The sequence below is a fragment of the Papio anubis genome, chromosome 11 (assembly GCF_008728515.1).
Source record: "Papio anubis isolate 15944 chromosome 11, Panubis1.0, whole genome shotgun sequence".
Classification (NCBI taxonomy): domain Eukaryota; kingdom Metazoa; phylum Chordata; class Mammalia; order Primates; family Cercopithecidae; genus Papio; species Papio anubis.
The window spans coordinates 69,872,526-69,897,553 of NC_044986.1; the positions used below are offsets into that span (position 1 = coordinate 69,872,526).

At 39.5% G+C, this 25,028-nt stretch overlaps 1 protein-coding gene across 6 annotated transcripts in view; it reads right to left on the reverse strand.

The window, feature by feature from the left end:
* CFAP70 (cilia and flagella associated protein 70) overlaps positions 1-25,028 on the reverse strand; it is a 110,816-nt gene that overhangs the window by 67,263 nt on the left and 18,525 nt on the right. For 5 of the 6 annotated variants that reach the window (XM_021943372.2, XM_021943371.2, XM_021943374.2 and 2 more), the window contains 6 exons: positions 20,427-20,521; positions 16,128-16,227; positions 14,130-14,264; positions 3,048-3,218; positions 2,406-2,486; positions 719-810 (listed from right to left, as the gene is read on the reverse strand). In XM_021943372.2, the coding sequence (XP_021799064.1) occupies positions 719-810; positions 2,406-2,486; positions 3,048-3,218; positions 14,130-14,264; positions 16,128-16,227; positions 20,427-20,521 (674 nt within the window). The remainder of the gene's footprint in view (positions 1-718; positions 811-2,405; positions 2,487-3,047; positions 3,219-14,129; positions 14,265-16,127; positions 16,228-20,426; positions 20,522-25,028) is intronic. The other variant, XM_021943373.2, reaches the window with a different exon arrangement.

Genomic DNA, 25,028 nt, shown 5'->3' on the forward strand with positions numbered 1-25,028 from the left:
CTGGGAGGCGGAGCTTGCAGTGAGCCGAGATTGTGCCACTGCACTCCAACCTGGGCGACTGAGCGAGACTCCGTCTCAAAAACAAACAAACAAACAAACAAACAAAAAAACAAAACAAAAAAAAACACAAAGTTCTGGGATTACATGAATGAGCTACCACACCTGGCCTTGGGTATCTTTATATACTTTCTTGTTCATACGTATTTCCTATAATTTTTTTTTTTTTTTTTTTTTTGGAGACAGAGTCTTTCTCTGTCTCCCAGGTCGGAGTACAGTGGCGCAATCTCGGCTCACTGCAACCTCCGCCTCCCAGGTTCAAGCAATTCTCCTACCTCAGCCTCCCGAGTAGCTGGGATTACAGGTGCATGCTGCCATGCCCAGCTAATTTTTTGTATTTTAGTAGAGATGGGGTTTCACCGTGTTGTCCAGGCTGGTCTCAAACTCCTGAGCTCAGGCAATCTCTCCGCCTCGGCCTCCCAAAGTGCTAGGATTACAGGCATGAGCCACCGCACCCAGCTTCCTAAAAATTTTTACAATAAGTATGCAATGCTTTTGTGATAAGGTAACAACAATAACAACAACAACAAAAACTTCATCTAGAAAAAAACCAGATAACTCCTGCTTAGCCCAAGGGAAATTACAATCATGGGGACAATCTGACTTTCTCTTATTTACACCCAAATTGTACAAAACTAGTATAAGCACCATAGCTACAAACCTTCTGGCTAGCTCCTCTGGCATTCTCTTTGGAACCAAAGCTTTGTCCAGCTGAATTTCCAACACAATGTATGTCCCTGCTTCTACATATTGCTGTAAAGACATTGTTTTCTTATTATTTCCAGAAAAAAATATATTTATGAAAAATTTAGTAACATAAGATGATACTCACAAGAAGTGAGAAAACTGCATATATAACTACATATACAGTGTGATCTCAACTGTTAAAATACTTTTCACACAGAAAAATGACTGGAAAGAAATAGAGCAACAGTGGTTTTCTCTTAGAGGAAAGGATTTTCAATTTTATTCTTGGAAGCTTCTACAGTGTAACAGTGCTTCAGCCCTGTTTAACTTGTTCTCAATACTTTCCCAGGAACTGTTTTAAGTGAATGCCATCCTCTCTGCCAGCAACCTTCTTTCAGGTGGGTCCTGCAGAAAAATTCTCTCATAAACTTCTTACATTCCCACTCACAGTCTCCTCATTACCATCTACCAACTCCAGCTGCTGGACAGCTCTACCCAGATTTTTGCCAGCATCCTAAATACACGTCCAAAATTGAATTTATTATTTCCCCAATGTCAATCTCTCTTGATTTTTCTCTCAATGGTGTTGTCATCCTTCCAGAAAGTGAGGCCTGCAACCTGAGTTATCCTTAACTTTTCTCATCAATACCCCCAAAGCTTCCCAATTGCAAATTCCTTGCCTCTGCAGGTTTCTGACTTTCTTTACTGCAACCCCTGCCCTAAATAAAACTGTCATCAACACTCATCTATACTAAAAGAAAAGCCTGCAGCTCTACCCCACCTTCAATCTCTTTTTTTCATACCCTTGCAAGAATTCTGACCTGAAACACACATGAGGTCTTATTTCTATCTGACTTTAAAACCTTTGATGTGAATCTCCTAGAAGAGGTTCAAGAATCTGTCATCAGCTATACAATAAAGTCCAAACTTTTAAATAAGCCTTTCAAGTCTTTCCATTACCTGATTCAGCCTCTTTCTTCTTTCCTAACTCTTTATAGAATCTTTCCTTTAATTTATCTATATACCATACACTGTAACTAACTGACACACCCTAAATTCTGCTCTTGCAAATTCTCTGTGTTGTTCTCTCTCAAGCTGCTCCCTGTCTCTGAAATGCCTCTCCCTCCATCTTCTTATGGCAAACAGGTCTCTTCATCTTTCACTACTTAGTATGGATATCACCTCCTCCATGAAGCCTTCCCTTAGACTTCCCCATCCCAATATTTGCCTCCTCAGAGCCCACACAGAACTTTTATTTGTACCCTTATTATAGCACTTATCAAAATTATTTACTATGGTTATCAAAATTATATACTATATACCAGTCTGTTTCTCCTACCAGATGCTGAGTTTCCTGAAGGCAGATTAATAAATGCTGCAGAAGATGCATCTCTGCATCCCTTATAATGTTTAACATAGTAGAATTAATAAAAGATATAATATTTTAATGCTGGAAAGGACCTTAAAATTAACCTGGCATCAGTTCATTTTACAGAATTTCAACAAGACAAAGAAATTTGCCCAAAGTCACAGACAACTAGTCATGGGCAAATATGGAATGATAACTAACATCCTGCCCAAGCATTTTCCACTGAAAATGCCTTGCTTAATAAGGGTCTGGTTAACTTAAACTTAATTTTCCAAACTTTATGCACAATTACCTGTCCTTCAGGATTGTGACTTAGAGGGGGTTCACCTTCCAAAGGAGTATCTGAGCTCTGAGATTTTATACTAGGTGCCTGCTGAAAGAAAATGAACACACTTCAAAAATTGAATTCCTACATGGTCTTCATAGTGACAAGAACAATGATCTCTACATTGCATCAAAATGCAAACTAACAGCGCCATAAAAAAGAATGAGTTATTGTCCTTTGCAGGGATGGATGAAGCTGGAAACTATCATTCTCAGCAACTAACACAGGAACAGAAAACCAAACACCGCATGTTCTTACTTATAAGTGGGAGTTGAACCATGAAAACACATGGACACAGGATGGGGAACATCACAAACCCGGGCCTGTCAGGAGTGAGGGCCAAGGGGAAGGGACAGCATCAAGAACAAATACCTAATACATGCGGGGCTTAAAACCTAGATGGCAGATTGACAGGTGCAGCAAACCACCATGGCACATGTATGCCTATGTAACAAACCTGCACATTCTGCACATGTATCCCAGAACTTAAAGTAAAATTTTTTTTAAAAAAAGGCAAACTAATATCGATACAAGTCACCAAGTGAGTAATCAGTGAAGTCTCTGGAATGTAATCTAACAGGCAAAATCATCACCTTCCCAACAACCTACCACATCCCCAGGCCTAGGCCTTCCATCTATATCCTTTTCTTTCACTGGTTTATCTTCTTTCAGATTCTTAGAAACAGCTTGCTTGGACAGCAGAGAATTAATTCCCCCTATTTTATTATTATGAATCAAGTGATGGCCAATATCCCGGAACAAGCTCAGTAAACATTTGGTCTGAAAACGAACAAAAAAAGCAATACATGAGACAAACTTGAAAGAAGTACACGTTATTTTTTTACCATTTAGTTTTCCAAACAATTTCAACATTTAACATCAGAGAGAAAGAAGGGACTTGAAAGACTTCATTGTATTTGCCTCCTTCTAGAACAGGTAAAAACACCACAGAAAGTTAGTTGCCTACTATAGCATTTAAAGGATTTAGAGGAGACCTTACGACCTGGCTTGATTCTGGCATCTCATAACTCTTGTAATCAGAATGCTTTTAATCTTTGACACAGAATTTCAAACCAGGCTGGACATGGTGGCTCACACCTGTAATCCCAGCACTTTGGCAAGAGGATTGTGTGAGATCAGGAGTTCAAGACCAGCCTGGGTAACATAGTGAGACTTCATCTCTACTAAAAACAAAACAAAAAAATCAGCAAGGTGGGGCCGGGCATGGTGGCTCACGCCTATAATCTCAGCACTTTGGGAGGCCAAGGCGGGTGGATCATGAGGTCAGGAGATCGAGACTATCCTGGCTAACACGGTGAAACCCCGTCTCTACTAAAAATACAAAACATTAGCCAGGCGTGGTGGTGGGTGCCTGTAGTGCCAGCTACTCGGGAGGCTGAGGCAGAAGAATGGTGTGAACCTGGGAGGCGGAGCTTGCAGTGAGCCAAGATCACGCCACTGCACTCCAGCTTGGGCGATAGAGCAAGACTCTCTCAAAAAAATAAAAATAAAAAAATAAACAATAAAAAAATCAGCAAGGTATGGTGGCACATGCCTGGTAGTCCTAGCTACTAGGGTGGCTGAGGTGGGAGAATCACTTGAACCCGAGCAGTCAAGGCTACAGTGAGCCATGACTGCACCACTGCATTCCAGCCCAGGCTACAGAGCAAGACTCTGTCTCAAAAAAGAAAAAAAAAAGGCCATGTGCGGTGGCTCACACCTGTAATCCCAGCACTGTAGGAGGCCGTGGCAGGTGGATCATCTGAGACCAGAAGTTCAAGACCAGCCTACCCAACATGGTGAAACCCTGTCTCTACTAAAAATATAAAAATGAGCTGGGTGTGGTGGCATGCACCTGTAATCCCAGCTACTGGGAAGGCTGAGGCAGGAGAATCACTTGAACCCAGGAGGCGGAGGTTGCAGTGACCTGAGATGGTGCACTGCACAGCAGCCTGGGCAATAGAGTGAGACTCTGTCTCAAAAAAAGAAAAAAAATTAAAATTAAATTAACATTAACAGGTTGAATTCACTTCTATACAAGAAATAGTATCTATTTAGTTACCACTGCCCTATCAGTTATAATTGGAAGGATAAGGCAAGTTTAAAGTTCAAAGCAAACTCTTTGTATGGAAAAATTCAAACTATAGACAAATCACCAGAAAAGGATTTTACAACAATTTTTCCCTAAAAATTCTTTTTTGAAATAAACAATTTTTAAATTAAATAACATGGATGATTCTCAAAATAATTTATGTTGAACAAAAGAACCAGACCAAAGGAGGCCAGGTGAGACGGGAGGGGTAGACAGAGGTGGGCAAAGGAATAATAGAAGACACAAAAATCTTTGGGGGGTAATGTGTGTATGTTCATTATCTTGATTGTTGTGACAGTTTCACAGATGTACAGATATGTCAAAACTTTAATATTGTACAATTTAAATATATGCAGTTTATTTATCAATTATACCTCAATAAAGCTGTTTGAAAACAATCCAACAATATTAATTGTAAATACTAAAAATCACTCACAATCCTGCCACCTCTGTGATAAATACTGTATTTCATAGATTCAAAGACATAAGCTTTCTCAAATTTTAACATCGCTGGGGTATGTTCTATAAAAAGAGTATTTCATATAAGTGGTATCATACAATACATAGTCTTTTGCATCTGCCTTCTTTTACTTAGCATGTTTTTGAGGTACATCCATGCTATAGCATGTGTCAGTTGGTTCATTACTTTTTTATTTTTTATTTTAGTTATTTATTTGAGACAGAGTCTCACTCCGTCACCTAGACTGGAGTGCAGTGGCACAATCACAGCTCACTGCAACCTCTGCCTTCTGGGCTCAAGCCATTAGCTCACCTTAGCCTCCTGAGTAGCTGGGACTACAGGCACATGCCACCACCCCAGCTAATTTTTGTATTTTTTGTAAAGATGGGGTCTCACCATGTTGCCCAGGCTTGTCTCAAACTCCTGGCCTCACTGATCTGCCCACCTAGCCCTCCCAAAGTGCTGGGATTACAGGTGTGAGCCACCACACCTAGCCCAAGTTTACTACTTTTTTAAAAAAACAGGTTGGGCACGGTGGTTCACACCTGTAATCCCAGCACTTTGGGAGACCGAGGCAGGAGATTGCTTGAGCCCAGGAGTTTGATACCAGCCTGGGCAAACACAATGAGACTCTGTCTCTACAAAAAAAATTTTTTTGTTTTAATTAGCTGGATGTGGTGGCCTATGCCTGTAGTCCCAGTTACTCAGGAGGCTAAGGCAAAGGATCACTTGAACCCAGTAGTTCGAGGCTGCAGTGAGCTATGACAGTACCACTGCACTCTAGCCTGGGTGACAGAGAGAGACCCCATCTCAAAAAAAAAAAAAAAAAATTGAGATATTCACATATACACAACATACCCACTTAAAGTGCATGATTCAGTGATTTGGGGATTTTATATCATTAGTAGTTCATTCCTTTTCACTGCAAAATAGTATTCTCTTGTATAGATATACCACATTTTGTTTATCTGTTCACTATCTGCGGACATTTGTATTATTGTGAGCTTTTAGCTACTACAAATAATGCTGCAATAAACATTCACATATATGTCTTCGTGTGAATATAGGTTTTCTTTTTTCTTAGAAATTCCTAGAAATGATTTGTTGGGTTCTATGGTAAGTTTATACTTACCAAAGATATTCTTTTTTGTTGTCGTTGTTATAAGGCAGGGTCTCACTCTTGTCACCCAAGCTGGAGTGCAGTGGCATGATCACAGCTCACTGCAGCCTTGATTGCCTGCTAGACTCAAGTGATCCACCTACCTCAGCCTCCCAAGTAGTAGGACCACAGGCATGCACAAACAACATACCCAGCCAATTTTTTTTTATTTTTTGTAGAGATTAGAGATGGGGTTTTGCCATTTTGCCAGGCTGGTCTCCAACTTCTGAGCTCAAGCAATCCACCCATTTCAGCCTTTTAAAGTCCTGGGATTACAGGCTTGAACCACTGCACCTGGCCAGATTTTCTATACAGTTGTCTTTTCCAGTATTGAGAGCTGAATACTGAAATTTCTAAATACTATTGCCAAATTGCCTATTTCTCCTTTCAATTCTGTTGGGTTTTGCTTCAAGTATTATGAGATGATTGTGTTGTACTGCTAATGGTGTATACACTTATAATTGTCCTGTCTTCCTGATGAATTGATGCTTTAATCATTGTGACATTCATTCTGTCTTCAGTAATATGTATTTCTAGTCTTAAAACTATTTTGTCTGGTATTATTGTAGTTACTCAGCTATTACCCTTTCTGTTTCCATAGTATATCTTTTGTACCTTTTTACTTCAACCTTTTGTGTATTTGAACCTAAGGTGTGTCTACTTTAAACAGTATATAGTTGAATCTTGATTTTTTTGTAAATCCAATTCAATAATTTCTATCCTTTTATCGGTGTGTTTAGACCATTTACATACAATAATATTGTTGAAATACTTAGATTTTTATTTTCCATGCTATTTGCTTTCTATATATCATCTGTTTTTTGTTGTTCTGTTCTTCCTTTAACTACCTTATGTTAAGCAAATATTTGTGATATCCCACTTAATTCCTTTGTTGAGATATATATATGACATACACATAAATATATATGTATATATAATATGTATGGACATACACACATATATATGTGCATATGTATATGTATACACACACAATTTTCTTAGTGGTTACTTAGGGATTACAACATACATCCTAACTAATCACAATCTATTTCACATCAATACTATCTTAATTCTGGTAAAATACTGAAACTTTGCTCCACTATAGCTCCATTCTATCCTCCTTCCTTTATGCTATTATCATATAAATTAAATCTATATGTTAACCCAACAATATAACGAATACTTTATCCAATCATGTATTCTAAAGAAGTTAAGAGTAAAAATGAAAAAGATCTATTTCTAAACTCCTTTACATTAACTTACATTTAACCATTTCAAGTATTCCTCATTTCTTCTTATGGATTCAAGTTAGCAACTGGTATCACTTCCTTTCAAGCTGAAAGACTTCCTTTAGTATTTCCTGCAAGGCATGTTTCCTAGCAACAAATTCTTTCAGCATTTATCTGGGGATGTCTTTATTTTGCCTTTGTTGTTTTTGTTTCTTTTACTGAGACAGAGTCTCACTCTGTCATCTAGGCTGGAGTGCAGTGGCGTGATCTTGGCTAACTATAACCTCCTGCCTCAGGAATTCTCCCGCCTCAGCCTCTTGAGCAGCTGGGATTACAGGTGCACACCACCATGCCCAGGTAACTTTTGTATTTTTAGTAGATACAGGGTCTCATCATGTTGGCCAGGCTGGTCTCAAACGCCTGACCTCAGGTGATCCACCCACCTCTACCTCCCAAAGTGCTGGGATTACAGGCATGAGCCACCGCACCCAGCCCTGCCCTTGTTTTCAGTTGGTAGTTTTTGTGTATGTGTGTTTTTCTTTCAGAATTTCACATATGTTATTCTACTGCCTTCTGGTTTCCATTGTTTCAGATGAAAAAAATCAGCGGTTAACCATATTGATTCTCCCCTGTAAGTGATGAATTGTTTTTCTCCTGTTGCATTTGTGATGTTCTCTTTGTCTCTCTCCTTCATTTGACTATATATAATGTGTATATTTTGGGTCTCTGTGTGCTGATCCTAACTGGGATTTTCTAAACTCCTTGGATCTGTAAATTAATGTTTTCATCAAATGTGGGATATTTTCAGACATTATGTCTTTATACTCTTCCCTGTTGGGACTCTTATTACATATTTGTTGGTTGCCTTCCACCAAGATTGCCATTTTGATGTAGTTTGGCTCTTTATCCTCTAGAAATCTCATGTTAAAATGTGATCCCCCTCCAGTGGGTGACAGCGTGAGAAGACCATGTCTCAAAAAAAAAAGGAAGAAAGAAAAAAAGAAAAGAAATGTGATCCCCAATGTTCTAGGTAGGGCATGGTAGGAGGTGTTAGGGTCGTGGGGTAGGTCCCTCATAAATGGCTTGGTGCTATTCTTGAAGTAATGAGTTCTCACTCTGTTAGTTACAAAGAGATCTGCTTGTTAAAAAATAATCTGGCACCGCTCTCCTCTCTTTTATGCTATTTCTCTCACTATGTGACATGCCTGCTTCCCCTTTGCCTTCCATCATGATCGTAATGAGACAGAGTAGGGATGGGACTTGGCATTCAGCTCACCCCCACTGGATAATTCTTTCATGCATTCTTGAGCTAAAGGTAAGGGTGGGGAAGGCAGAGCAGCCCCAGACAAGAAGGCCTCAAACTCCTTAGTTTTTCATGCATTAGTACTTCTCAGCTTGTTGATGCTTTTGGTCAATTTCAAGGATGGTGAAATGACTTTTTGTCCATTTGTCTAGCTTTATGGTTGCTTTTGTGGGGAGATGATTTGTCAACCTCCTCACTTGGCCATAGCCAGAGATATTTCCTTTCCAATGTTTTCTATATATTTTAAAAATTATTGTAAAAAAATGTGAATATATTTATATTCTGACTTTCATTTAACAGACTATCATTTATATTCTCTCATGTTTTAAAATTTTTCATGAGGATAATTTTTAATATATGCACAATATTCCCCTATCATATGTGTATAATAAAAGTGATAGCTAAAATATTCTGTGTGCCAACTACATTCCTAGTACTTTATATATTTCATCTCATTTAATAGGTAAAACAATTCTAGGAAACAAGTATTGCCTCCATTTTACTGATGAATACAGTAAATGTGAGACAAATTTAGTCACTTGCCTGAAGTCATCCAGCTAGTAAATGGCAGTTCCAGAATTCAAACTCTAGGGTGCCTGAGTGGGTTATCAAACCTCATAACTTTTCTATTATGATTCACTGTTTCCCTCAGATTCACCAAGAGTATCTTCATGTAGAAAGATTTGGATACATTTCCAATTATTCCCTTGAAATAGTTTCCTAGAAGTAGAAGTCCTATTGGAAAGGATATAAGTATTTCAAGCTTTTGAATACATATGGACAATAAATTTTTTTGCAAAAAGTTTTTACCAATTTACGCTCCTACTAGCTCCTACTAGCAGTGAATGAAAGTTGTTTTACTGAGATTGAGCAAGGATCCTCTTTTTAGAGGCCTGTGCTCCCCAAGCATGGAAATAATGGAAAATTCTGAAGTTCCTTCAAGAGACATTCTAGGCACCCAGCTAGCCCCAGAAATAAATAAGTAACTTAAACAAGAAGGTAATAGTAGCCTAAAACAATAGCCAAGGAAGTTAAAGTTCAAAAGATGTTTGCTTTATAGAAACTAAACATAACATCTTAACATATGTCCCTGAGTTGTCTTTCTGAGCCTCAGAAAGAACCACTGAAGGAACCACTGAAAGGATCAGATGGCCCTCAGATCAGCTAATGGATCAGCCCCCAGCTAAGAGGGAAGTGAAGACTGAACTATATGGTCCTTTGTTCTAAATTTCTTTCTGGGGTGCTTGGAGAAAGTCACTCCCCCTAGCCAGTTAACATTTTGCTACTGACCCCAAATTTTTAAACAAAGCCTCTCTTCCTTAACAACTGCAAATCAGAAAGTCTTTGAATCTATCTACCACTCTCAAGCCTCCCTACCCCTGCCTCAACATATCCTGCCCTTTTAAGCTTAAACCAATGTGTAACTTGCATATATTGATTTATGATTTTGCCTGTAGCTTCTGCTTTCCTGAAATTTACCTCTGCTTTTAAAAATCATTGCCTGCAAGCCATCAGGGAGCTCAGGATTTGATAATTTAGCTGCCTGGTCCTCCTTGCTTGACACCCTGCAATGAAAGCCTTTCTTTCTATCACTGCAAACCTTGGTGCATATATGTGGTTTTACTGTACTAGGTGAGCAAACATCAGTTTGGTTCTATAACATTATCACACCTTTGCCACCAATGGGCATTATCATATTTTAAAGAATTGTTGAACTTTTCAAGTAAAATGATAACTATTGTTATTTAAATTAATAATTCCTTGATTAATAAATAAGGCCAGATGTCTCTTCTTATATCTATTGGCCACTGACACTTCTTCTGTGAACTGCTATTTCATGTACCTTGCCCATTAAGAAAAAGTTTGTTATTCTTCTAGATTGAAAAAACTACTGTATTTCAGGAATAGTAGCTATCTTTCAGGAAACTACTGTATTTCAGAAACAGTAGCTATCTTTCTGATGTGTATTCAAATATTTTCCCTAGTTCTTCAGTTACATTGTAATTTTGTTTATGAAGGTTTATTTTATATATAGAACCTTGACGTTTTTGGTAAACAAAATACTTTATTTCATACTTTTCACTGCTTTCAAGCCTAGGAAGTTTTCTCTTACTTCATATCTTTAATACTTATTTTTATAGTCTTCACATTTAACTTTATTTAATAAATTCATTTGAAATTTATTTTGATCTATGTTATATGCAACACTTGCATTCTTTTCTCCCATTTTTTTATTTTTAATTTTTTTTGAGACAAGGTCTCACTCTGTCACTCAGGCAGAGTACAGTAGCACGATCACAGCTCACTGCAGCCTTGACCTCCTCGGCTCAATCGATCTTCCTACCTTAGCCTCTGGAGTACCTGGGACTACAGGAATGTGCCACCATGTTCTGCTAATTTAAAAAAATATTTTTTTTTTGTAGAGATGGGGTCTCACTATTTTGTCCTGGTTGGTCTTGAACTCCTGGGCTGAAGTGATACTCCCACCTCAGCCTCCTGAAGTTCTGGGATTACAGGTGTGAGTCACCATGCCCAGCCTTCTTTCCCATTTAACTATCTATAAAGCATTAATAATTATCCTTTTTGTTTTTTCTTGAGATGGAGTCTCGCTCTGTCTCCAGGCTGGAGTGCAATGGCACAATCTTGGCTCACTGCAACCTCTGCTTCCCAGGTTCAAGCGATTCTCCTGCCTCAGCCTCCTGAGAAGCTGGGACTACAGGCGCACCACATCACGCCCAGCAAATTTTTGTATTTTTAGTAGAGACAGGGTTTCACCATGTTGGCCAGAATGGTCTCAAGCTCTTGACCTCGGCCTCCCAAAATGCTGGGATTATAAGTGTGGCCTATAAAGTATTAATATTTTTAATGGCTACATATTTCATCATTTTTATTTACTATGATTTACTAAACATTCCTCTATTAGTAAACATTTAATCTCATTTTTAGTTTTTGCTATTATAGGTTTCAAAAAGTTTTCATGAATATGAGATGTTTGAACCTATTAAATTATGTCCTTAAAATAAATTTCTGGCCGGGCACAGTGGCTCATGCCTGTAATCCCAGCACTTTGGGAGGCCAAGGTGGGTGGATCACCTGAGGTCAGGAGTTCGAGACCTGCCTGTCTAACATGGTGAAACCCTGTTTCTACTAAAAATACAAAAAATTAGCCGAGCATGTTAGCGTGCACCTGTAATCCCAGCTACTTGGGAAGCTGAGACAGGAGAATTGCTTGAACCTAGGAGGCAGAGGTTGCAGTGAGCCGAGATCGTGCCATTGCACTCCAGCTTGGGCAACAGAGCGAGACTCCATCTCAAAAAATAAAAATGATAAATAAATAAATAAATAAATTCCTATAAATGTGGCTTCTAGTTCAAAAGATACCGATGTAGAAACAGTTTATTACTCAGTTAGTGTACAACTAGATGATGGGGTTTTCATAAATTTATTATTGAAAAATAGCTGTCCTAATAACACTGACATAATAATACACTTTTGTTATTGTTGCGTGTTTTACAAAGCCTCGTTTTCTCTTAGGAAGCAATATGATAAAACTGACTTCTTGCTTGAATATATGATTTTAACATTTTTACACCTAATAATGGAAAAAAAACATATTCTAGTTCATTAATTACCACATGGATTTCAGTTTTTCCATATTTAACAACAATAGACTTTTTTTTTTTCTTTTTCTTATATATATATTTTTAAGACAGAGTCTTGCTCTGTCGCCCAGGCTGGAGTGCAGTGGTGCAATTTCGGCTCACTGTAACCTCCGCCTCCGAGGTTCATGCAATTTTCCTGCCTCAGCCTCCCGAGTGGCTGGGATTACAGGCAGCTCCAGCCACCACACTCTGCAAATTTTTGTATTTTTAGTAGAGACGGGTTTTAGCCACATTGGCCAGGCTGGTCTCCAACTCTCAGCTGCCTGCCTCAGACCCCCACAGTGCTGGGATTATAGGTGTGAGCCATCACACCCAGTCACACTTATAATGCTAAAAGTTTTTTTTTTTTTTTTGAGACGGAGTCTCGCTCTGTCGCCCAGTGCACTGGCGCAATCTCGGCTCACTGCAAGCTCCGCCTCCCATGTTCACGCCATTCTCCTGCCTTAGCCTCCAGAGTGGCTAGGACTACAGGTGCCTGCCACCACACCCGGCTAATTTTTTGGATTTTTAGTAGAGATGGGGTTTCACCGTGTTAGCCAGGATGGTCTCGATCTCCTGACCTCGTGATCCGCCCACCTCAGCCTCCCAAAGTGCTGGGATTACAGGCATGAGCCACCGTGCCCGGCCTATGCTAAAAGTTTTATACCCAAATTTATTGAGGTAAAATTTAAGTACAATAAAAATAAACCATACATATTTAAAGTATATAATTTCATCAATTTTGACATATGTGTATACCTATGAAACCATCACCACAATCAAGATAACCATCATTTCCATATCCCTAATATTTTCCTTTCATTCCTTTGTAATCCATCTCTCCTTCTATCCCTGTTCCCAGGTAACCATAATCTGCTTTTTATCAATATAGATAAATTACTTTCCCAGAATTGCATATAAATGTAATTATACAGAATGAACTTTTCAAGACCCTGTCTCTATATAAAATTTTTTTTTTTTTTTTTTGAGACGGAGTCTCGCTGTGTCCCCCAGGCTGGAGTGCAGTGGCGCGATCTCGGCTCACTGCAAGCTCCGCCTCCCGGATTCACACCATTCTCCTGCCTCAGCCTCCTGAGTAGCTGGGACTACAGGCGCCCACTACCGCACCCGGCTAATTTTTTGTATTTTTAGTAGAGACGGTGTTTCACCGTGGTCTCAATCTCCTGATCTTGTGATCCGCCCGCCTTGGCCTCCCAAAGTGCTAGGATTACAGGCGTGAGCCACCGCGCCCGGCCAAAAAAATTTTTTTAAATAGCCAGCCACAGTGGTGCACATCTGTAGTCCCAGCTATTCAAAAGGCTGAGGCAGGAGGATCCCTTGAGCCCAGGAATTTGAGGCAGTAGTGAGCTATGATTGTACCACTGCACTCCAAAGCGAGACCCACATCTCTTAAAAAAAAAAAAAAAGTACTCTCTTTTCTCCCTTTTGTCTAGCTTCTTCCATTTGGCATAATGCATTTGAGATTCATCCGTGCTGTTGCATGTATCATTAGCTCATTTCTTTTTATTGTTGAGTAGTATTCCATTGTACAGAGGTACCACACAATTTGTTTTTCTATGTTCTCTGTTAACCTGTTGATAGAGATCTAGGTTTTCAGTTTTTGCCTTTTCATTATCCTAAATTTTTTAAGGTCCAATGCAGAATGACTATAAAGCTATATATTTAATATCCTAGTATACCAACTGGTTCTAAATATCAGTTGTAAAGATGTATATGCTAAAGATGTAAGTAAACAGATATATAAAGGATAAATTACCATGATGCTTTTTATGCAATTTTTTCTTACCTTTTCATGGACTACACTGTCCAGGTAAGGGTAAACATGAAAAGCTCCCCGAATTCTCTTCACACCTGGATACAACAATGGGACCATATTAACATAAGCCACACCATGAAACGAAAGCTGACCTTCTTCATCAGTCTAAAGGAATAAAACCAGAGAGTTATTAGTGCTATAAGCAATATAATATAAGGTATGGAGCTCTGACTCAGCAGTTCAAAGGCCTGGTTTTAGAAACTAACTCTACTACTTAGCCAGTTACGTGACTTTGGATCAGTTACATAAGACATTTTGGGGCCTTCTTTATCATCAAAATGGGTTCAATAATACCATGATCACTGAGAAAATGCATATAAACAGTGTTAATAGTAAAGGCAGTAGTTGCATCAATACAAACTCAAATTAATTGATAATATATATATTCAACCAAAAAGTCAATTTCACCATGTGGCTTCCTAGGAGAAAGTGAAGCTTTATAAAAAACAACAACAATAACAATAACAAAAAACTTAAAAGGAATCAGAAGCTATGGCTTTTAGCTTTAGTTCACAGACTCAAACAAATAAAAGGGACCTTACAAATTATCTGGACCAGTGATGACAAATAGGCTTTAACTTATATCTAAATTCTCATTAATTGGTGGAGGTGTTTTAGCATAGTTGGTTGAGAAAAATTATCTGCATTTATCTTGGTTCAAAAGGAAAGAGTGCTTTGATTGATCAGCATTATCCACCATGGATGAAGGCGGATGAATGACAGTCTCCTGTCATGTATTTACCATACTTGATTTCACCTAAACTTTCATTGCAAAGATGAAGAACATGTTAATAAATATATTTTAACAGCATTTTTTAATGGTTGTATGGTTTGCCACAGAAAATTTTTATAGGGAAAAAAATCAATTTTGTGAAAGAAAATAAATTCCAAGCATAAAAGTAACCTCTTTGATTTCACCTATTATAATAATAATTGGCAACTAGATTAAAAAGTCCTATGCTCGGCTGGGCGCAGTGGCTCACGCCTGTAATCCCAGCACTTTGGGAGACTGAGGCAGGTGGATCATGAGGTCAGGAGTTCGAGACCAGCCTGATCAACATGGTGAAGCTCTGTCTCTGCTAAAAATACAAAAATTAGCCGGGCGTGGTGGTGTGTGCCTGTAATCGCAGCTACTCAGGAGGCTGAAGCAGGAGAATCACTTGAACCCAGGAGGCGGAGGTTGCAGTGAGCCGAGATTGCACCACTGCACTCCAGCCTAGGCGACAGAGTGAGACTCCATCTCAAAAAAATTAAAAAAAAGTCCTATGTTCATGTGATAACAGATAGTTTAGAAATCTAAGGAAAGTTTGCCAATACTTATATACAACAAAGGGAGAAATGGTTACATAGTGATAGTATTTTTATTATGTGAAAAGCCTATGTTTAAAGTCAGCCAAACAATTTAGATACTTATTAAATGTCTGCTATTTGCCATACATCATGCTAGGTACCATGGAAGATACACATCAGCCTACTACATGACCCCTACTCTCAGGGAGTTTATGAACAAGCAGAAAAGACCAGACATGCACAGGTAAAACAATAGATAACTTGTACTAGGCTCATCAAAGCTAAGCCTTTTAAAAATAGTAGTATATCTAAGATTCCTATTACACTAATTAGCAGGCTAAAACATTTTAAGTAGGCAAGTTTAACCATCAAACTATTGTGAAGGGCTAAAGAGAAATAGGATATCTGGTAATAAAGCCTAGAGAGTTTTTAGTGAACAACGGGGAACTAGGGTGGCCAATAATCCTGGTTTTTCCTAGGACAGAGGAGTTTCCTGGGACATGAGACTTCCAGTGCTAAAACAAGTGAAGTTCAGGGCAAATCAGGATGAGCTAGTCACCCTTGGGAGAACAGCTATATTAATTCACATTTTCTTTTGGTATCAGAATTGAAGCAGAATAACAGGTCGAGTCTGATTCCACATTTCTTATATAAATAGTTTTGAGGGGGCATATTTACCTTTTCAGTTTTGCCAGCTTTCCCTTTGGGTACAGTGACCAGAGGAACTCTTGTGATCTCTACAGGCCAAAGCCGGCAATCGGCAATTCGCTTCTGAAAACTGCAAATCAAGAATCAGTCCATTAGCATTATATGTAAAAATAAAGTCAGTATAATTTAGGTTAAAGGGAAATATTCTCTTTTATTAGGTAATATAGAGTATACATATATAAAAATAGCGGGGCTGGGCTCAGTGTCTCATGCCTGTAAATGCCAGCACTTTGAGAGACCAAGGCAGGCAGATGGCTTGAGCCCAGGTGTTCAAGATGGTCTGAGCAACATGGCAAAATTCCATCTCTATGAAAAATACAAAACATTAGCTGGGCATCGCAGTGAATACCTGTGGTTCCAGCTACTTGAGGAGGCTGAGGTGGGAGGATGGCTTCAGCCCAGCAGGTCAAGGCTACAGTGAGCCGTGATGGCGCTACTGCACTCTCACCTGGGCCACAGTGAGACCCTATCTCAAAAAAAAAAAAAAAAAAAAAAAATTTAAATAAAATAAATAAAAATTTCTTACTGGGTTGGTGGTTTTTAAAACTTTCCCAAACCTATAACATTCCAAAAATAATTCTGCTCAACTTCTAGTGAGGCAAATTGAACACTTTTAGAGCAATTTAGCAATATGAATCAAAAACCTTCAAAAATCCATAATCATTCACTATAAATTCTACTTGTAGTGATTTATTCTAAAGAAATAATCAAACAAGTTTACAAATGGTATAAAATTGGTTATTTCTACTGTGAAAATTATATCCAGTTTCAGCTCCAACAGTTTTGAAGTAATCCCACCAGTCCTCGCAACAAGAAAAATGTTGACCAAATTGAAATACATAACATTTCTTAGATCCATCATAGAATTGAGGTCACAAGGCAAAAACTGCCATCCTGAAATTGAGAAAGACAGGAAAATACAGAGGATCACAGCTGCAGTCAGCTTAAAGACAGCAGAAGCCAGTGGTGCCAGCAACCAGTAGAAATAGTTTAATGATAATTTTGACAAATTGTTGGAGACTGAATGTAGACTAGCTGGGAGTGAAAAACTCCAGGGGGCCCACTGTTAAGGGTCCCCATACTTACATAAGTTTTAAATCCAGGAGCCCCACCAAGTTCTCACAGTGAAGATGGAAGAAAAATACCCTCATATTTCAGGCAGGGAGAGAAGAAAAGTAACCATTTTGAAATATGGCCGCAGCATTCTCCCTATCAAAGGGTTGACCTTTAAGGGAAACTACTTTACCAGATCCTTATCTGATCTCAGGGAAGGGCATTTAGACAACTCCAACCTATCTAGCTTCCACAGGGATAGGAGGAAAAAAAATTATGAAACACTTCTGAAAGTCACAGCCCAGGGACCCAAACCTATTTACTGAGACTTCATCACAGGTAATAGAATACTTCTCCCCAACAATTTGCCACTACATCAACAGAGTTTCAATATAATAACAATGAATTACAACTGAGAGGGCTACACACCACTCTATTAGAGAAGTTCTTGGGCAAATCCAAAGACAACAGGGGAGGTGGGGGGGGAAAGGAAACTGAAGCCTCTGGCACTTACAACTATAGCAAACAAGAAACACAACCCAGCTCCTAACCAGATTAACATAATACCTCACACTAAAAATACTAGTTACCTCAATTCCTATTACCCAATATATAATGGCTAGCTTCCAAATTAAAAGGCTATAAAGAATGCTAAAAGGCAAGAAAAAATATAGTCCAAATAGACAAAGCTACTATAAGACCTAGACTAAGATATGACATAGATTTTGGAATTATCAGATAGGAAATTTAAGTAACTATAATTATATTAAAGACTCTTAAGGAAAAAGTAGGCAACATGCAAGAACAGATGGGTAATGTAAGCAGAGATGGAAACTCTAAGAAAGAATCAAAAGGAAATGCTAGATATCAAAAACACAAACAAAAATGAATAATTCATTTGATGGGCTTCTAAGTTGACTGGACATGGCTAAGGAAAATAAAATCAGTGAACGTGAGTATATGCGAATAGAAACTCCCCAAACTGAAATGCAAAGGAAAAAAAATGAAAACAAAAAATCATAACAGAATATCCAAGACTTGTGGAACAATTTAAAAAGGTGTAATTAGGCATAACGGAAGAAGAAAGAAAAGAGCAGAAGAAATATTTGCAGTAATAATAGCTAAGAATTTTCCAAAATTAGCTGACAGACACCAAACCACAGATCCAGGAATCTCAGAGAACGCCAAGCAGAATAACGACAAAAACAAACAAACAACTATATCTAGGCATATCGTTTTCAAACTGCAAAAAAGAAAATCTTGAAAAAAAACCAGAGGAAAAAACACTTTACCTATGGAAGAACAAGGGTTAGAAATACATTGGACTTCTCTTCAGAAACCATGCCAGCAAGAAGAGAGTAGGGCAAAATATTTAAAGTTGTGAAAGAAAAAACCACCAACTTAGAATTCTGTACCTACTAAAATTATCCTTCAAATGTGAAGGAGAAATAAACCCTTTCTCGAACAAACAAAAATGAGAGGAGTTTCTGGCCACTAGACCTGCCTTACAAGAAATGTTAAAAGTTTTTAGAGAAAAGGAAAATGACATGGGTCAAAAAACTTGTATCAACATAAGAAAGATCATCAGGAAAAGTCATAAATGAAGGTAAAATAAATTTGTTTTTTTATTCTTAATTGATCTGATAACTATTTGTTCAAAGGAATAATGACAACAATGTATCCTCAATAAAATATTAGCAAATCAAATCTAACAATGTGTAAAAAGAGTTATACACCATGACCAAGTGGGGGACCAGGGGTATATAAAAACTCTCTAAAACATCTGCTCAATTTTTCTGCTCGATTTTTCTATAAATCTTAAGCCATCCTAAAAAATCAGATACTCTTTTTTTTTTTTTTTAAGTCAGAGTTGTTCATTCAGATTGTATATATATTGGTAATCCCTCAATTGTCATCTCTAAAGACCAGGTCATTGTGACAAAGACTGATAGTTACCTACACAATATGTGTACCTGTTCTTTATTAATTAAATCTTGATTTAGCCTGGGTGACAATGTGTTCAACTAAAACATTTTATTGTCTAGCCTTCTTGCATCTAAAGGTTGGCTAATGAGACATAAACAGAAGTTGCCAGATTCCAGGAAGGTTCCACAAGAGGGGTTAAGACAGCCAGCATGTGTCCTTTTTTATAACAATTCTCCTCTTCCAAATTTCTGCCAGAAATGTGAGTGTGCAAGCTGGAGCTCCAGCAGCCACCTTTGCACCATGACACAACCTTGTGGATGGAAGTCACGTAGTAAAGAAGGTAGAGCAAAAGGAAAGATGGAGCCTGGATATCTAATAACACTGTGTAATCATCATACATACCAATTCTGGACTTTTTTTTTTTTTTTTTTTGAGATGGAGTCTTGCTCTGTCACCAGGCTGGAGTGCAGTGGCGTGATCTCGGCTCACTATAACCTCCGCCTCCTGGGTTCAAGCGATTCTCCTGCCTCAGCCTCTCGAGTAGCTGGAACTACAGGCAAGCACCACCATGCCCAGCCAATTTATGCCCAGCTAATTTATGCCCAGCTAATTTTTCTATTTTTAGTAGAGACAGGGTTTCACCATGTTGGCCAGGATGGTCTCAATCTCTTGACCTCATGATCCGCCCGCCTTGGACTTTCAAAGTGCTGGGATTGCAGGTGTGAGCCATTGCACTCAGTCGACTTTTTTTTGAGACAAGGTGTCACTCCATTGCCCAGGCTGGAGTGCAGTGACTCAATCACAGCTCACTGTAGCCTCAACCTCCTGGGCTCAAGCAATCCTATCACCTCAGCCTCACAAGTAGTAAGACTACAGGTGTGTATCTGCACCAAACTAATTTTGTGTGCGCGCGTGTGTGTGTGTGTGTGTGTGTGTGTGTGTGTGTGTGTGAGCCAGGGTCTTACTTTGTTGCCCAGGCTGGTCTTGAACTCTTGGCTTTAAGAGATCATCCTCCTCCCAAACTGCTGGCATTATAGGCATGAGCCACCAGGCCCAGCTCAGACTTCTTTTATACAAAAGAGGAATAAGCATTCACCTTGGTTAAACCACATTATTAGCTGTTTCTGTTATTAGCAGATGAACACAACATCACTCTAATATATAGATGTGATAAATGAAAGTCTCAATCTAAAATCACCTTAACTCAAATATAAATAAAATTAACAAAAGTAACATTTCTTCCCATCTACAAGCCTTTGTGGGTTAGACATATTTCCTTCCTCTTCTTACCTGACCACTGCAGAAGGATCAAGGTAGCAGCGACTTTCCAAGTCCCAAATAATCCTTTTCTTTATGCACTCTGCTTGATTCCTAAATTCACTGTCCTGTAAAATATAAGATATAAAGACTTCTGTTCTCTGTATCTGTGCCATGATTTCATTCTGCTCCATCTATAGGGCATTCTTTTAATGGATTTGTTCACAATACTTTTCTTACGACTACTATTACTACTATAAGTATGACTACTATTGCAACTACTACCACCACCTTAAAATTATGAGTACTTTATTAATAAAGTATATAAGATAAATTATATATATAATAGTTACATTGATCCGGTACTAAGATCCAAATACTGACTAAGATAACCCCAATCAATGATTCTCAACTCTAGATGTACATTAAAATCATCTGGAATTTTTTTTTTTTTAAATAACACCTGGACCCGGTGCAGTATCTCACACCTGTAATCCCAACAATTTAGGAGGCCAAGGCAGGAGTACTGCTTGAGGCCAGGAGTTTAAGACCAGGCTGGGCAACAAAGTGAGACCTCCATCTCTAAAAAAATTTAAAAATTAGCCGAGTGTGGTGGCATGAGCCTGTGGTCCCAGCTACTCACGAGGCTGAGGCAGGAGAATTGCTTGAGCCTAGGAGGTTGAGGCTACAATGAGCCTCAATAATCACACCATTGCATTCCAGCCCGGGTAACAGAGTGAGACCCTATCTCAAAAAAATAAAAAACCAAAAAAGCAAAAAACACCTGGCATTGGTACTATTTTAAAAGTAAATTCTTACATAGTTTACCTGGGTTAAGGCTTGGCCATTGTTATTGTTTTCAATGCTTTCCTGGTGACTGTAATGTGCAGCCAGGATTGAGAATTAACAATCTAATCTAAAACATAAAATATAATCTGAATGTCTAAAATAAAATGTCTGATCTAAATTCAAATAGAAATCTAAGAAAAGTATGAATTTTCACTAATCACAATGATGAGAAAAGATACTGCGCAGTGTTTTTCCAATATTCCTAGCCTCATCTCTACTATTTTATATATTTAGAGTCAGACCATGAAAAATAATTCGACCATCCTTATTTTACAAATTATTTTATTAAATGTTTCCATCAGTGGATTATCAGCTCATTCAAGAAACATCTGCAAGTGTGTTATACTATTTTCTATGCCCTTGACAAATTTGCGGTAATTTATATAATTAATAATAAGTATATTAAAGTATGTACATACAATGTCACATTATACAGCAAGTACAAATAAAGAAAAAGAGTGAGACTGCTTTTTATGTAATGTGCAAAAATCTCAAAAATACACAACAAAGTAAAACAAAGCAAGTGCATATAGTGTGTTTAAGTATGTACTCTTCACATTTGTGTAATAAAAATGATGGGGAAAGAATATATGTATGTATTAGTATATGCATATATATATGATTAAACACAACTCAGTTTTAAAAAATGAAAAACCGGCAGGGCGCAGTGGCTTGCGCCTGTAATCCCAGCACTTTGGGAGTTGGAGGTGGGCAGATCACTTGAGGTCAGGAGTTTGAGACCAGCCTGGCCAATATGGTGAAGCCCTGTCTCTACTAAAAATACAAAAATCAGCAGGGCATGGTGGCGTGCGCCTGTAATCCCAGCTACTCAGGTGGCTGAGGCATGAGAATAGCTTGAACCCAAGAGGCAGAGGTTGCAATGAGCTAAGATAGCGCCACTGCACTCCAGCCTGGGTGACAGAGTGAGACTCTGTCACAAACAAACAAACAAACAATAATACCTTGAGATAAAGGAAAAATAACAGTGTCTTCCCAACAGATTGTAGTTCTGAAAATAACAAGACTTTGAATACTTCCTGAAAATCTGGACTTCTAAAGATAAGAACTTTTATCGGCCGGGCACAGTGGTTCACACCTGTAATCCCAGCACTTTGGGAGGCCGAGGCAGGCGGATCACCTGAGGTCAGGAGTTCAAGACCAGTCTGGCCAAACATGGTGAAAACCCATCTCCACTAAAAATACAAAAATTAGCCAGGTGTGGTGGCAGGTGCCTGTAATCCCAGCTACTTGGGAGGCTGAGGTAGGAGAATCGCTTGAACCCAGGAGGCAAAGGTTGCAGTGAACCGAGATCACGCCATTGCACTCCAACCTGGGCAACAGGAAGGAAACTCCATCTCAAAAAAACAAAAAAAGAAAAGAACTTTTATCCCTGATGTTTATTATGCTGATGTCTGAAGATATTTTATAACCTTTGTATATCTGAGAATCAAGTGAAGAAACCTGCAGTTTTGCCATCATGAATAGACTAACGTAAATGGGGTAACGTTGGTAATTTTGTGTTGCTTTCTTATAAAAACATTTGACCTTGAACAACACAATTTGAATTGCCCACTTATATATATGCGGATTTTTTTTTTTTTTTTTTTGAGACAGAATCTTGCTTTGTTGCCCAGGCTGGAGTGCAGTGGTACGATCTCGGCTCACTGCAGCCTCTGCCTCCCGGGTTCAAGCGCTTCTCATGCCTCAGCTTCCTGAGGAGCTGGGATTCAGGCACACACCACTATACCGGCTAATTTCTGTGTTTTTAGTAAAGACGGGGTTTCACCATGTTGGCTGGGCTGGTCTCAAACCCCTGGTCTCAAGTGATCAGCCCGCCTTGGCCTCACAAAGTGCTGGGATTACAGCCACTGCACCTGGCTCATATGTGAATCTTTTTTTTTTTTTTAGACAGAGTCTCACTCTGTTGCCCAGGCTGGAGTGCAATGGCACAATCTTGGCTCACTGCAACCTCTACCTCCCGGGTTCAAGTGGTTCTCCTACCTCAACCTCCCGAGTAGCTGAGATTACAGCTGTATGCCACTACACCCAGTCAATTCTTGTATTTTTAGTAGAGATGGGGTTTCACCATATTGTCCAGGCTGGTCTCGAACTCCTGACCTTGTGATCCACCCGCCTTGGCCTCTCAAAGTGCTAGCATTACAGGCATGAGCCACCACATCTGGCCACGTGGATCTTTTTTAAACCAAACATGGATTAAAATACAGTATTTGCGGGATGAAAACCCACATATATGGAGGGCCAACTTTTCCTATACATAGTTACTATAGGGCTGACTAAAGTACTTGAGTATGCACGAATTTTGCTATTTGCAGGGGTCCTGGCAACAATCCCCCAAGTATACCAAGGAATCACTATACTTTTTTGTTTGTTTTGTTTTTGAGACAGAGTCTTGCTCTGACACCCAGGCTGGAGTGAGGTGGCACAATCCTGGCTCACTTCAACCTCCGCCTCCCAGTTCAAGTGATTCTTGTGCCTCAGCCTCCCAAGCAGCTGGAATTACAGGTGTGTGCCAACATGCCCAGCTAAGTTTTGTATTTTTAGCAGAGACAGGGTGTCATCATGTTGGCCAGGTTAGTCTCGAACTCCTGATCTCAGTGATCCACCTGCCTAGGCCTCCCAAAGTGCTAGGATTACAGGCATCAGCCACTCCGCCCAGCCAAGACGACTATACTGATTTTTTATTTGGTGAGTCAGTCCTGAAGTCTGACTCCCTTTCACAATTTCCAAGGAAACCTTTTCTTTACTTTTCTAAATGCTTCTGTCTCTGAGTCTTCCTTTGACTTATGTATTTCCTTTTATATACATAAGAAAGTATCTGGAAGGAAACACAAGAAACTGTAACAAAGGTGATGACTGTCACAGAATCCTTGGTCTGTTGCTTTTCCAGCAGAAAACCTCTGTGGCTGGTGGCACCTTTGCCCAAATTTTGGTTGGGCCTGGTAGGCTCGTTTCACTCACTTGGCCTGGCAGGCTATGCTAGGCTTGCATACTGGCCAGGATCCCACGCCTGCCAAGGGTGAGCCAGGCATGGAGCATTGAGGGGTGTGTGAGTAAGCGATCATGGGGTCTGGCCATTGTGCACAGCCAGGCATGCTGGCTGCAGCAGAGCCAGAAGCTCCAGGCACCACCACAGGTGGCAGCTCCCTGTGAGGCTGCGGCTGAACCAGGCATACTGCAAGCAGCTTCCATGGCTGGCACCAGGGAATGTGGTGGTGCTCAGAAGCTTGGAGACACCAGAAACTGAAGAACCCCTGGTGTCACAGCCCTGGCTCAGGGAGCTCCTAGGTCTGGGCTTCCCAAAGGACCACAACTCTTCTCTCTTCTCCCCTTTTTGTCACCCACAATGTGATGAGCAAGGGACATGTTTCAGCCCTGTTTGTGTTACAGCTCTTTCAGCCCCACCATTCCGCAGGTCCTGAGTTCTTGTTTTGCATCCAGGAAGAATGAGGTACACAGACAAGTGGAGGGTGAGTAAGGCAAAGAGGTGCTTTACTGAGCAACAGAACAACTCAGAGGAGACTCACTGAGTAGTGGTAGCTCCTCTCTGCAGGCAGGTAGTCCTGACAAGTGTCCAGCTCTCAGGAGAGGGGAGACCCACAGTGGGTAGCTCCTCTCCACAGGCGGGACGTCCTGACGAGTGTTCAGCTCTCAGCAGAGAGGAGACCGACAGTGGGTAGCTTCTCTCCACAGGCAGGTCATCCCATCCTTTGCCTGAGTCTGGTTGAGTCCTGGGTTTTTATGGGCTTCAGAGGGGAGGAAGTGGAT